Source organism: Amyelois transitella, chromosome 8 (genome assembly GCF_032362555.1).
Source record: "Amyelois transitella isolate CPQ chromosome 8, ilAmyTran1.1, whole genome shotgun sequence".
Taxonomy (NCBI): domain Eukaryota; kingdom Metazoa; phylum Arthropoda; class Insecta; order Lepidoptera; family Pyralidae; genus Amyelois; species Amyelois transitella.
This window is the reverse complement of record NC_083511.1, coordinates 11,168,533-11,181,048: the sequence shown is the minus strand read 5'-3', so window position 1 is coordinate 11,181,048 and position 12,516 is coordinate 11,168,533. Positions and strand designations below refer to the sequence as shown.

General features: G+C 33.4%; 2 protein-coding genes across 5 annotated transcripts in view; one reads left to right on the top strand and one right to left on the bottom strand.

Moving 5' to 3' along the window:
• LOC106134098 (intermembrane lipid transfer protein Vps13) overlaps positions 1-7,714 on the top strand; it is a 68,924-nt gene extending 61,210 nt beyond the window's left edge. For all 3 annotated transcript variants that reach the window (XM_060945528.1, XM_060945529.1, XM_013334057.2), the window contains exons 55-59: positions 522-632; positions 2,599-2,744; positions 3,626-3,771; positions 4,454-4,580; positions 5,373-7,714. In XM_060945528.1, the coding sequence (XP_060801511.1) occupies positions 522-632; positions 2,599-2,744; positions 3,626-3,771; positions 4,454-4,580; positions 5,373-5,516 (674 nt within the window). In that variant the 3' untranslated portion in view covers positions 5,517-7,714. The remainder of the gene's footprint in view (positions 1-521; positions 633-2,598; positions 2,745-3,625; positions 3,772-4,453; positions 4,581-5,372) is intronic.
• Positions 7,715-8,991: 1,277 nt separating this feature from the next.
• Positions 8,992-12,318, bottom strand: LOC106134094 (coiled-coil domain-containing protein 130 homolog). Of its 2 annotated transcripts, none has more exons than XM_013334051.2 (4): positions 12,204-12,318; positions 11,718-12,035; positions 10,759-11,019; positions 8,992-10,088 (listed from the first exon to the last, which is right to left on the bottom strand). In XM_013334051.2, the coding sequence occupies exons 2-4, from the start codon at positions 12,027-12,029 to the stop codon at positions 9,510-9,512; spliced, it is 1,152 nt and encodes a 383-aa protein (XP_013189505.1). In that variant the 5' UTR covers positions 12,030-12,035; positions 12,204-12,318; the 3' UTR covers positions 8,992-9,509. The 2 variants fall into 2 exon arrangements, with proteins under 2 accessions (XP_013189505.1, XP_060801513.1); XM_060945530.1 differs by having other exon boundaries at positions 12,135-12,283.
• Positions 12,319-12,516: the final 198 nt, after the last annotated feature.

The following is a 12,516-nucleotide window of genomic DNA, read 5'->3' as shown; positions in this document are numbered from 1 at the left end:
ATGATCATACGACACCTAGCCACGAAAAATAATGTGGAGGATGCGACAAGAAACGCGCAAAGATGGGTCAGAGAATCTGTGAGGTGATATCTCCGTATCTGCGTCAAATATTTTTAATACTATACGTACCAAAGTTACTAAAAATGGAATAGCAATCTGTCACTATTTGAATCTCAATTCCATCATTTATCCATATAGCTGAAAGTGGCCTTTCAGTCTTTTCAAGTTAGCTGTCTACGTGACGTGACTATCTATATGTATGTATATACTTAGTTAAGGACTTTTATTTTGTATTATTATCAACAAGTGTTTGTAATGTATGTTAAGAAAGAGTAGGGTTCTCTGACACAAGCATTTTTTGCTTACTAGAGAGGCTAAGCTAACAATGTATCTTTGTACACTTTGTGGTAAATGAAATAAACGAAATTTTATTTTTTTATGTTTTACTAAAAATTAAACTAAGGCAATCTACAATATAAGTTGGTTCCGTTATGAATTCTTCATCTCTTCTTCATCAACAGAAGAAGATTCAATCAAGAACGACATACCCGAGGCGGTGATCCTGGGAGACTTTGCCAACCCCGCCAGCGTGGCCTTAGCGTTGACCGGACTCATAGCAAGACCAACTTTCGGTGAGACTCATCATATAATGGCTTTATAAACATTATAACAATCTTCTGAGCAAGTAGTGCATGTGTGACGGATCAATTTTTTATTAACTTTAAATGAATAGTCCTATTTATTTTGCAATCAGCTGATGCGACGTTGTTCATATTATTATATTGTTGAAGTCTTTATTTAGTTGAAAAATATGAATATTAAAATTCCGTCATGTTTAGAATATTTCGTGGAAATTTCAATGGTATTTTAAAAGTTAGTAAGTAGTCTGAACAAAGAAAAATAATAAAAAAAGAAACTCTGTGGATCGCTCTCTTTGGTCGAACTAAGTGTATTTATAGCTTGCCAATAGAAAAGTAGGGGTCACGTATCAAGTAATCTTTTGCGTATATTTATACCCAGAAATTTAATTCAATTCAAAATTGTTACATAAAGTTTCTTACGTGGCAATTCGCATAAATCCTTTGCTTATTTGACACATGTGTCAAATTTCAGAAAAATTCAAATAACAAATTTGTTAATGGCATGTTTATCTGTTTATTTTGGTAGTTTTTAATAAATTATTGATTTAGTAAATGGATCATATTTATTTTACGCTTTGTCATTTGCTCATACAATATATCTCAGGGAATAAAAAAAAATTGGCATTCCCCTTGTAAAATTCAAATCAATTTAATTAATACCTTGATTCCCATTAAAATTAAATATTATTGATGACCATTTACATTTTAATTAGGTGTATTTGATTTATGGTTCATGATGTTTTCAAATGCATGATTATTTTTATAATCTTACATGTGTTATAGGTACTAACTAATGTTTTTCTGTTTCAATTGTGTTTGTCACCATGGGAATGAGTTTTGGATTTAATGTACATTTCGATTAAATATTAGTTCATTCTTGACTAATGAACTTAGAATTTTTGTATCTTTAAAATAATTACCTACCTATGCCATACATTTTTTTAAAGCGGTAATAGATTTAACTAAAATATAATTAACACTATATTTGAAGTGGTGACAGACAAAATAAATTCATGTTTTGTTTTACAAGGCGTGAATATGAAACTTATTTGTATTTGACGTCGCAATAGATGAAATGTATCTTAAGTGGGAACCGATGCAGGGCCGGATTTGGGGGATGGGGGGTCAGTTAAGGGTAGACTACAGCTTACTCAAGAGACAAAGTCTAGGAGAAAAAGATAAAAAATATTCTAATGACAATTTATATTTCACAAAATGATTTTATTTCAATATACATAAAATTATTTCTTAATTTTGAAGCCTATTCGGCTCTATCGTTTCTCAAGGGACATACCTCTAAATCCTGCCCTGAATAGATTTATATATCATGTTGTGTACTCATTTTATTTGTTTCTTTCTCACTCTTCCGGTTGTTTGGATAGACGAAGACTATGTTGTTGTTCGCCGTAAGTATAAATTGCATGATTAATTAATTTTTTTTCTCTGACAAAAATATGCATGTGTTCTAAATGTTGATCTTTTCATCGTCCTGATTTTCTATTGAAGAATATTTATTTTTTAACGTTACTTATTTAATTAACAATAATACAGAGACAAGGATTAGTACGGAACATTTTTGTGTAGCCTTTTGATTAGTGTAAAAAAAACACTTTCCTGAAAACCGCATCAAAATCGGTTCAGCGAAACGCCAGATAATCGTAGACAAACATACATACATACAGGTCAAACAGAAATATCTTTTTTTTAAATCAGTTAAAAAATTAGAATAACCAAAAGCACACCAAGTTAGAATTCTAATTTTCACTCTTTAATGCAACAATAATATGACTTCACTCACTTAGATAATAAAACTGTTTTTACCAAAATATAATGTGAAAAAAAAACTAAACATATTAATTAAGTCCTTAGTCCAATTTTGAAAATAAATCTATTCTATTCTAGTCACAACAGTTCAAAACTACCCTCAAAAAAACTCACTCGCACCACGTGTTTTCAGACGTATGTCGGGAAGCGGCGCGTTCATCTTTGACTCGTCAATTGGGGGTCAGTTCAGCGGAGAGCATGCTGAAGGCGTGTGTGGAGAGAAGTGGGGGAAGGCTGATAGCCCGCAGGAGACTCCCTAGACATTGCCCTGCCACGGATGTAAGTAACAATTCATTCATATAATCACGTCTATATCGCTTGAGAGGAGCATCATTCCTGATGATAGGCCACGGTCAGCTGTGTGGCTTAATGAGATAATTGAGATTCGAATAGTGACAGGTTGCTAGCCCGTCGCCTAAATGAAGATTCCCAAGTTTACAAGCCTATGCCTTAATAGCCTTTTATGACATCCATGGAAAAGAGATGGAGTGATCTTATTTTTTTTACGGTGCCGCGATCCACACAGCACGGCTATTAATATAATATTGTAAGTTCGACATGACCTTTAGTATGGATAACTGTTATTTTCTTTTTTTTTATTATTGCATGAAAGATCTTACAAAACATTAAGTAGGTATTAACTTAGCATAGCGAAACTACTAAGGTTTGAGATTACACTAAGAATTAAGTTTACGTCAATCAATCATATTGTAATACATACATAGAAGAAGAAAAATAACCAAGAATTGGACAAATACATATGTTTTTTATTATTTGGTCGCTTATTAATTATGATTATAACAATATACATTTTAAAGGGAACTAAGGAAATGCTCTTTAAGTTTATATTTTATGTTTCTTCTTAGTCGTGTCACTCTTGACAGAGTGGTCGTGGTCATCATGTAGTGTTGGAGGCGGGCGCCAATGTGCGCCTTACGATGTCCCGCCATTTCTCCCTGCTGGAAGTCATCCTGCTGCACTCGTTAAGTGAACCGCCAATCACAGACTTTATTTGGTCGGTCCATCGCATGGGTGACCTCCCGCGCGGTCGAGAGCCTTCCACTTTACCCTGGACAACAAGCCGTTCTATGGATCGGTTGCCTCTCCTTGTAACGTGTCCAAATATATTTATATGTTTATTGTCCTATATTTTGTAACAGGGTATAAGGCCATTCTCCCAGCACGCGGCCCTAGGGCTCCAACTGCTGACGTTGCTAGGGCGCGGACACTACGCCGACACGGACGAGTACATTGCGCACGCGCACCTCGGGCCGAAGTCTAACTGCACGCTGCTTATATCTACACAGTAAGTAGATTTTGAAGTTTGAATAAATGACGGCCTCTGTGGCCTGATTGGTCTTGGATGTTTTGTCTTTATAATTATTTATTATAAAATATAGTATCGTTATGTTAGTATCTCGTAACACAAGTCTCGAACTTACGTCGAGGTTAACTCAACTTAAAAATGCCAGATTATTTAGTATGTTTCGCTTAAATTTGAGCAGGGAAATGAGCGAACAATTTCCCATGTTTCTCATCTAACAGAATTATCTAACAGAATCATCTTATTGGGTTAATTTTTGTGTGATTATTATACTACATGTTTATGCACTGCAGGTGAAAATTTTATGATAGAAAAAATGTATGAGAAATTCACGCGAGAAAACATTATCAATATTTTTTTGCATATTGAGCCTTTTGTATGAAAATACTTTTTGACTAGTTCTACATTCATTCATGTTTTTTAATGTAGACAATGTGCATTCGTCCATGATTTAGATTTAAGAGATCTATTTTTGTAAATTTACGTCCGATGAAAATGCTGCAGTGTAGTTTGTTCCGCCGCTTCTTCTACACATGCGCTTTGGAAGCGGTAGTAGTTATAATTAGATTTAAGTGATGTGACGTCAATAAGTGATACCTACCTTGTATCCAATTTTGAAAATAAATCTATTCTATTCTATTCACTTTATTTTAATACATTTTAGACACATATTCATGGTCCGAGCGGGCGGTAACAGTGGGTCTTGGCACACCGAGTGGGCGGTCAAGTTGGACGACCTGATTGGAGTGCCCACCATACAGGGGGATAAGCTGCAACTCAATATCAAGCAGGTGAGATCCTTACCTCTCCTTAGCCCACCTCTCTGGGGAAGAGGCGTGATGTTTGTGTTCATATGTGTTTCTGAGCAGAAGTATAATTTTTGTAATAAGAGAACCAGGTCCAATCAATATCATGCTATTTTAAATCGGTTAAATTTTTAAAACCATCGCCTACAAACAATTTTCTTAAAAACTGCATCAAAATCGGTTCAGGGAAAATATCATACATGTGAAACTGTGAACGATCTTTTTCTTTTTTCAATGCAGTTAAAATAACGTTTTATTAACTTTTTACAACATTACTAGTAAAGTTATATTCGGTATGTTGGGAAAATTTTCAGTTAATATCTCAGTGTAAAAATCGAAATCAAATTCCAGCCTTGCCTTTGATAAATAAACAGAAAAAATTACCACTGACTTGACCAGCAAACACTATTCTAAGATGAAAAAGTATTATTTTTTTATTTTTATCACCATAATGTATTCTCTCTACATTCTACTAGTCTACATTTCTATTCTAAGTTTGGATAGTTGTGAAGTTTACGTTTGTTAAAGAAAATGCAGTGCAGTTTGTTACAGTTGGCAATAAACTTAGTGTTAAGTTATTTATTTGACGTCAACGAATGTTATGAAACCAAAAGAAATGTCCCATAATAATGAATATATTTTGAAAGTTTTCAATTTTTAATTTGAATTTGGAAATTTGAATTTTTTCAAAGGTCAATCGTACTGGCACAAAATCGTATCTATATATATATATATATATATTTATATATATTGTATAATATTGTCAACTCCTTTCAGGACGAGATGGTGAGTTACTTCTCCACTGATGAGAAGGTCATCGAAGTGTCAGACCCCGAAGTCTTATCATGGCTACAGGCTAAGATCGAGTGCGCCCTCATACTCGCTTTGGAGGACAAACGCTGCCCCACCGATGCAGATTAAATTAGTTTTAAACCTCTTGGTCCACGTCTTAAAAGAGAATAAATGGAATGTTTTGGATCAAGGTTTGAGTTGCCACAGAAAAATTACTTAGAAATCTTTATGAATTAACGTTTTAGGTTAAAATAACTGAAAAGTCTGCAGCCGAAAGGTTAAACTTGCACTTGACTATATTTATTTATTAGGCTTACCAACAGTCGTTACAATATGACACGTTACATAAGAAACATTAAATAAATCAGTAATAATCGCTACATCAATTACAAGGCTATAAATATATACTGTTGGTCAGGCTGATTAATTTATTACCTGACGATTAAGTGAACAAACATTTTACAGTGCTCACTATTTAGACTATATATTTTGAGATAGCATTTAATTTTTCCTGCGTGTCAAATCATTACCTCACCATTTTTTTGTTTGAAGCCAACGAACATAAAGATAAAATTCTTAAAAAATCTTTAGGCGTGGATTAAGGTTACTAGTACTTCGGTCTATTAATAACATATAACATACAACCCAATCAAATTTTCTACATATATATATATTTATATTGGCGATGACGACGAACTGAATTTTTGAAGCATTTATCAATGTTTGAATTGCGATAACGAATTAAGTCTCACAAGACTTATTTACCTGGCAAGTAATAACTACATAATATCTTAATTATTAAAAGATCAAGTTACCCCTGTCTCAGCGTATAAATAATAACTACATTATGTTATTACAGAAAGACAAAAAGAAACAATTTCCATCGACATTTTCGACGAAATATCATTAAAATCCAATTTTAGATAAATGTAAGAAATAGGAAGATAATATGTTACGTGAAATATTAAATTGGTTACTTTTTTGATGCCGCACCTACAATAATAAAATTTAAAAAAAAAACGTTTACAAATGTAAGAAGGTTGACTGTTTTTTTTTACAATAGCAAGCATAATTAACGGAGAATTATGAGAGAGTAAATAAATAGGCTCGAAGTTCGAGACTCATGTTACGAGATATTAACTCAACGATACTATATTTTATAATAAGTTCTTATATAGATAAACATCCAAGGCCAATCAATGGCCGGGATTAGAACCTGGGACCTATCGCTGCGCCACGCAGGCTACTAAACACATACTATATTTATTTGAAATTTTGATACAAAAGTTTTAAAAACCAAGTTCCCGTGGAGAGAGAAAAATAAAGTATACATAAATAGTAGTTACCTGAAAAAAAATGCTTAACTGCTCTACATATAAATATATAGGTGCGGTAACACAAGCAACAATAGTAAACTGTTTGTTATATGTATACGTAATTGTATGTGTCATGTAGTTTCAACAGATTCACGAACAAATGTCAGAACATATCAGACGATTTTTTTTAATGACAATAATTTTTACTGCTGCTGAAATATAAGGGCATATTTTTTTTTCTTGGAATCTTCTTACTACCAATATGTATAAAACTACTTCATGACAAAAATGAAACGATTCAACATTCTGATTATTTAGTTTATAGTATTTATATTAGGAAGTTTACTTTGAACATTGAAAAAAAAAATGTCTATATCTTACCCTAGTAAAATCATACAAGACTTTCTTAAAAAGAAAACATTATTTTTGTCTTGTCGACAAGTTCTAGTCAAATGAAGCTTTATTGCTAATTGTTAGAAATAAGAGAAATTATGATGACCCCTTTTCTATTCAACCTAATGCTTATATGCAAAATTAAAAAAAAAATAACCGCGTATTAAATAGTTTTTTTTTCAGATTATGAACTAAAGCCAATCGAAAAGTCTGTATAATAAACTCATTTTAATTTTTTTTTATATTTAAAAAGTAAACAACGCTTAACTTTAATAAGCTTCTAACTTGCCGAGAGGGATTTTGTTCAGTTTGGCAAAACGAAGTTACTTTGATCTCAAATTAGGTGCCCAAAAGGACGAAATGTATTTTATGTTAAATTCTTATTAATGATAGTTTTTCGCTAACGAATATATAACTAACCTCATAAAAACCTCATTTATTAATAAATAATAGTTAAGTTGCTGTTTTATGCGTATTAAAATAATAGTTGGATTGTTTTGGGCGTAATCATCGTTAGATATCTTTGCGTATTTGAGTTAAAGGCCTAGCCTTATTGAAGAAATTATTTTCTAGATTAATTGTTTTAAGAATTAAGCTAACTACAAAATGAAACATACATTTTGTAGTTAGCTTAATTCGGTTTAAGTCTTTATTTTCATAGAAATGTCTTAATTTTTGTAATTATTTTCATTGTTTTCTTACGGTAAATTCGTCTCGGACATCTTTAACCGTGCAATTGATAAATTGCCTCATGCTTACAGTAGTAGATAGTAATTATATAATATTATGAATGTTGAGATATTTTCATAGCGAAAACATATACAGTGTTTATTGGTGTCTACGATATGTTAGGGTAAGCTTGTTGAAATATCTTTATAATTTTGCAATTATTGTTCAAATGTCACTGTGGTAAGAAACCTTGTTATTTATTGACACGCTGTATTTTTTAGCCGCCATTTTTTCCTCTATAATATCTGTGTACTATGCCTCAAATGTACCATTCGAATCACTTAAATTATCAATTTAACACAGTCATGGCTTCTTACCAGAGTTACATGAGATAGCTGTCATAGTTCCTTTATGAGTTGTCAAAACTAATGTATGTAGATATTAAATTTCATCGTTCTACTGCTGTTTATCATATTTGTTTACGTACGACGACTCTAAGGGCAGGTGCACATTAAAGTCTTATTGGCCGACTTCAAAAAGAGGTTCTTGATCTTTTTTTTTATCAATTACATGTTATTTATGGAAGTCAAAATTCCAAATTTTATTATTAAATACCATTATATGTTTATATCTGGCCCACAACTTCGTATGCGAACCAATCTTGCGAGTTCCATTCCCGTTTAAGTTTCGGGGAATATATGATAAAAAGACAACAATTTATTGTAAAAAGTAGTGTCATTTTTGTGGATTGAAAGTCAATCTTACAAACAAAACGAATTAAGTATGTATTATAAAACATTGTAGGTTTAAAATGTAAAACGTTTTTTATTTAATGTGTATTATTTATTTGATTCTGTAGCTATTGTGCACCTGCCTCAAACATTATTCTTACATCGAAACGACATGTTAACCAATGAAAATCAAATGAATGTTTTTTAAATGAAAAATAATAAAAAAAATATATTCAAAAGAATATTGTGCTTTGATTTGTGAACTCCTTTTGAACATTGAGAAAAATACTATTCAAATTAAGACTCGGGGCCAACAATGATTTTATCGCCTCCGTCATATATATTTGTATGGTTAATTAAGTGCTTTTATTGGTGTTATAACTGCCCTTAAACACTGGGAACAATACAAAAAAGAATAGGACTCCATCTCTTTCCCATGGATGAAAACACGACACTAACTTACTTTATGAGTGGTTTTTGAATCAAACTGAAAGATGTATTATAAATACTATATTATGGCCATCATATTTCATATACAAAGTATTAGTTGAAGTTGCTAGATATAGTATATCATAATTATTTCCTAGATTGAAATTTTTAACACTGGAATCAATCAATGCAACTGTTTTGGACGCTTAAGGTTTACATATGTAATCAATCACCTTTCTTATTAATATCAATCATTCAATGTAAATCATGTTAAATGTATATCAAATAGCCGTGCCGTGTGGTTCCCGGCATCAATACAAAAAAGAATAGAACCACTCCATCTCTTTCTTGTGGATGTCGTAAAAGGCGACTAAGGGATAGGCTTACAAACTTGGGATTCTTTTCTAGGCGATGGCCTAGCATCCTGTCATTATTTGAATCTCAATTCTATCATTAAGCCAAATAGCTGAACGTGGCCATTCAGTCTTTTCAAGACTGTTGGCTCTGTCTACCCCGCAAGGGATATAGACGTGACTATATGTATTTGTCTTGAATTGATATACTTAAACACTGTATATCATAAATCAATCAGAATTTTCTTCACTAGAGCTATAATCACCTACTAGCGAAATACCACTTCTGTCATCAGTTTTTGTTGTAACTCGCACATTTTTATCATCATCAATTATATTTTTTTCAAGATTTACATCCTGTTTGCTATCCTTTTCATTCTTATCAACTAAATCACTAATCCTATCTATGTCTCCATCTATTACAGCACTTTTGTCATCAGTAAACTTCTCTTCACAATTTTTATTACAATCATTTTCAACTACTTTCTCACTTGCATTCACTTTCTTCTTTTTGACCGTAATTCCCAAAGCGTCTCTTGTTAATGGCGTATTTTTATTCAATGATTCCTCTTTCTTGAGACCTCCGAAACTAGTGATAAGGCCACTAGAACTGGGTAAAGCCGGGCTGTTGAGTATGTTCGTTCTTGTTTGATTCTGTTTCTCCTCTATACTTCTTGATGGTCTTAGAGAGAGTAGTGTTGCCATATTTCTATCATCCTCACTTTCTGGTAGTAAATTGATGTCGAGTGACGATTTAGCAAGAAGAAGGCTGTCATTCACTGATGCATCTTCCAGTTCCTTTCTCCTTTTCTGTAATAGAACATATATCATATTGAGTAGAAATGCGAAAGTTTGTGAGTATGTCAGTACGGATGTTTGTTACTCTTTCACGCAAAAAACTACTGAACCGATTACGATGAAATTTGGTATGTAGGTTGCTGAAGGCTAGAAATTTGGTATGTAGGTAACACAAAAAAGAGCCATGGTTTGCCTCTTTTAAATCCTCCTATGAGCAAGATGTTGTAGAATAAGGTAAAAAGGAAAATTTATAAAACACTAGCTGTGCCCGCGACTTCGTCCGCGTGGAATAATTTAGGCATAATTGAAGCCCTCAAGGATAAATAATTTTCCCTGTTTTTTGTTTTCATATTTCCCATTATTTCTTCGCTCCAAATAGTTGCAGCGTGATATATAGCCTAAAGCCTTCCTCGATGGTCTATTCTGTTCAAAAAGAATGTTCCAATTTTAACCAGTAGTTCCTGAGATTAGCGCGTTGGAACAAACAAACAAGCTTTATAATATTAGCATAGATAGAATATAGATACCTTTACTACCAAATTACTTACCACTAATATATTCTAACTCATATGCAGAGATCGTGGCAAGTGGAAAGATGTAGTCTCTGCCTCCGGGAAAGAGGCGTGATTTTATGTATGTATGTAATATATTCTAATCAAAACAATGATTTGATTATACTCACTCTGAAGTTCCTCCTAAGTGAACAGTTAGCTTCGTAATCATCTTTCCACACAGACTCGTTCCTCCCCACTAGCCTCCCCAGCCTGGGTTTGTCTAACTTAGCAGCGTCCTCATCTCCAGTTTTGTGTTCAAGCCGGAACATCGCATCGTCAAACAACTTCTTCTGCGTCTCCTTGGTTTCGGGGACAATCTGACCGTTCTCCGTGGGATCCCATCTGTTCTCCTGACGCCTTGCGCCTGATACAATAACGTAATCTAGATTCTGTAAGGATAAAGATTCAAATATTATTTAGGTCTAGGCAGATGTCAAACATAAAATTATAAATTTAACTAAGAATGTAAAGGTTTCCAGCAGAGCAGAATAAAACCACTTCATTAGGCTTTGAGGGTGTCGCAGAAGAAATTAAAGAGCGAAAACACTAACAAAAATTGCATTAAAATTTTCAAAGTGACAGTGGGAACATAGTTTAATACAAAACTTGGCTTTATCTATTTTAAAGCGTCAATAAAATTTGTTGTAATAAATTTAGTCTCATAATTCTCTATTATTCAAAAGATGATGACAATCCTGATATCACTTGTATACATACATACATATGGTCACGTCTATATCCCTTGCGGGGTAGACAGAGCCAACAGTCTTGAAAAGACTGAATGGCCACATTCAGCTATTTGGCTTAAGGATAGAATTGAGATTCAACTAGTGACAGGTTGCTAGCCCATCGCCTTAAAAAAGAATCCCAAGTTTGTAAGCCTATCCCTTAGTCGCCTTTTACGACATCCATGGGAAAGAGATGGAGTGGTCCTATTCTTTTTTGTATTGGTGCCGGGAACCACATAGCACTTGTATGATTGTACAAAAATACTAAATACAAATAGTTGCAACAACTCATTTCAGTGCAGCATTTAATATGATACCTTTTTTCAGTTTATAAAATTAATAAGTCTACGTTCACTTACCCCCGGGTCCGTCTTAATCTCGAAATGATTGTCACACAGATGACATTTCATTCGGAACTGGTATACTGGAGTCGTGTAATACATCCCGATCTTGGTCTTCTCTGCATTATACCTGACTCCCATGCCTATGTGGTTGTTACATCCATCGCACCAGATGTTGTAGGGCATCTCAAAACGAATGATAAGGATCCCCATGTGGAGTTTCCGTGCCCTCTCACGAAGGGCATGAGTTCCTAAGAATTTGTTCAACCCCCCGACTTTAGGGTCATAGTCAGGGGGGTAGTAGAGGTTTTGGCCTTTGCGCTCACCCATTTTAACCTGGAAAAGTATGAGTTAGATATGAGAGTATAACTAAATGAAGACTTAACCATAAATGCTTCTAACAGCTTGTATGTATACAATGCGATGTTTGCTTACTTTGTGGTACTACACAACAGCGGTGTTTGTTATGTTGAAAATGAGTAGAATACAAAGAAAATCACTTACAACTGTTGAGGAACGTGAGACTTAAGCAAACCTGAAAAATTTCACGAAATTAGCAATATTCGTCGCGTTGCCATTGATCAGAATTTAGAAAACAATAAACAGCTGATTGACTGAATGAAAGGAATGAAATTAAAAAAAACAATGACAGATTTTCAATTATACCAACATTCAGAAATTAATTGTGGAGAGTGTAGTGGAGTGTTGTAAACATTTGGGATCCTACGTAGGGATTTATTACTTAGATTATATAATGTATTTGGGTATTTTGTAAACTGGAATAAGATAAACCTAATAATTTCCGTTCCCACATAAT

Coding starts and splice junctions, on each gene's coding strand:
- LOC106134094 (XM_013334051.2), bottom strand. CDS start 12,029: ATGGGTGAGCGCAAAGGCCAAAACCTCTACTACCCCCCTGACTATGAC. Junction 11,020..11,717: donor AGATTAAGACGGACCCGGGG/GTAAGTGAACGT, acceptor TTATCCTTACAG/AATCTAGATTACGTTATTGT. Junction 10,089..10,758: donor CACTTAGGAGGAACTTCAGA/GTGAGTATAATC, acceptor GTTCTATTACAG/AAAAGGAGAAAGGAACTGGA.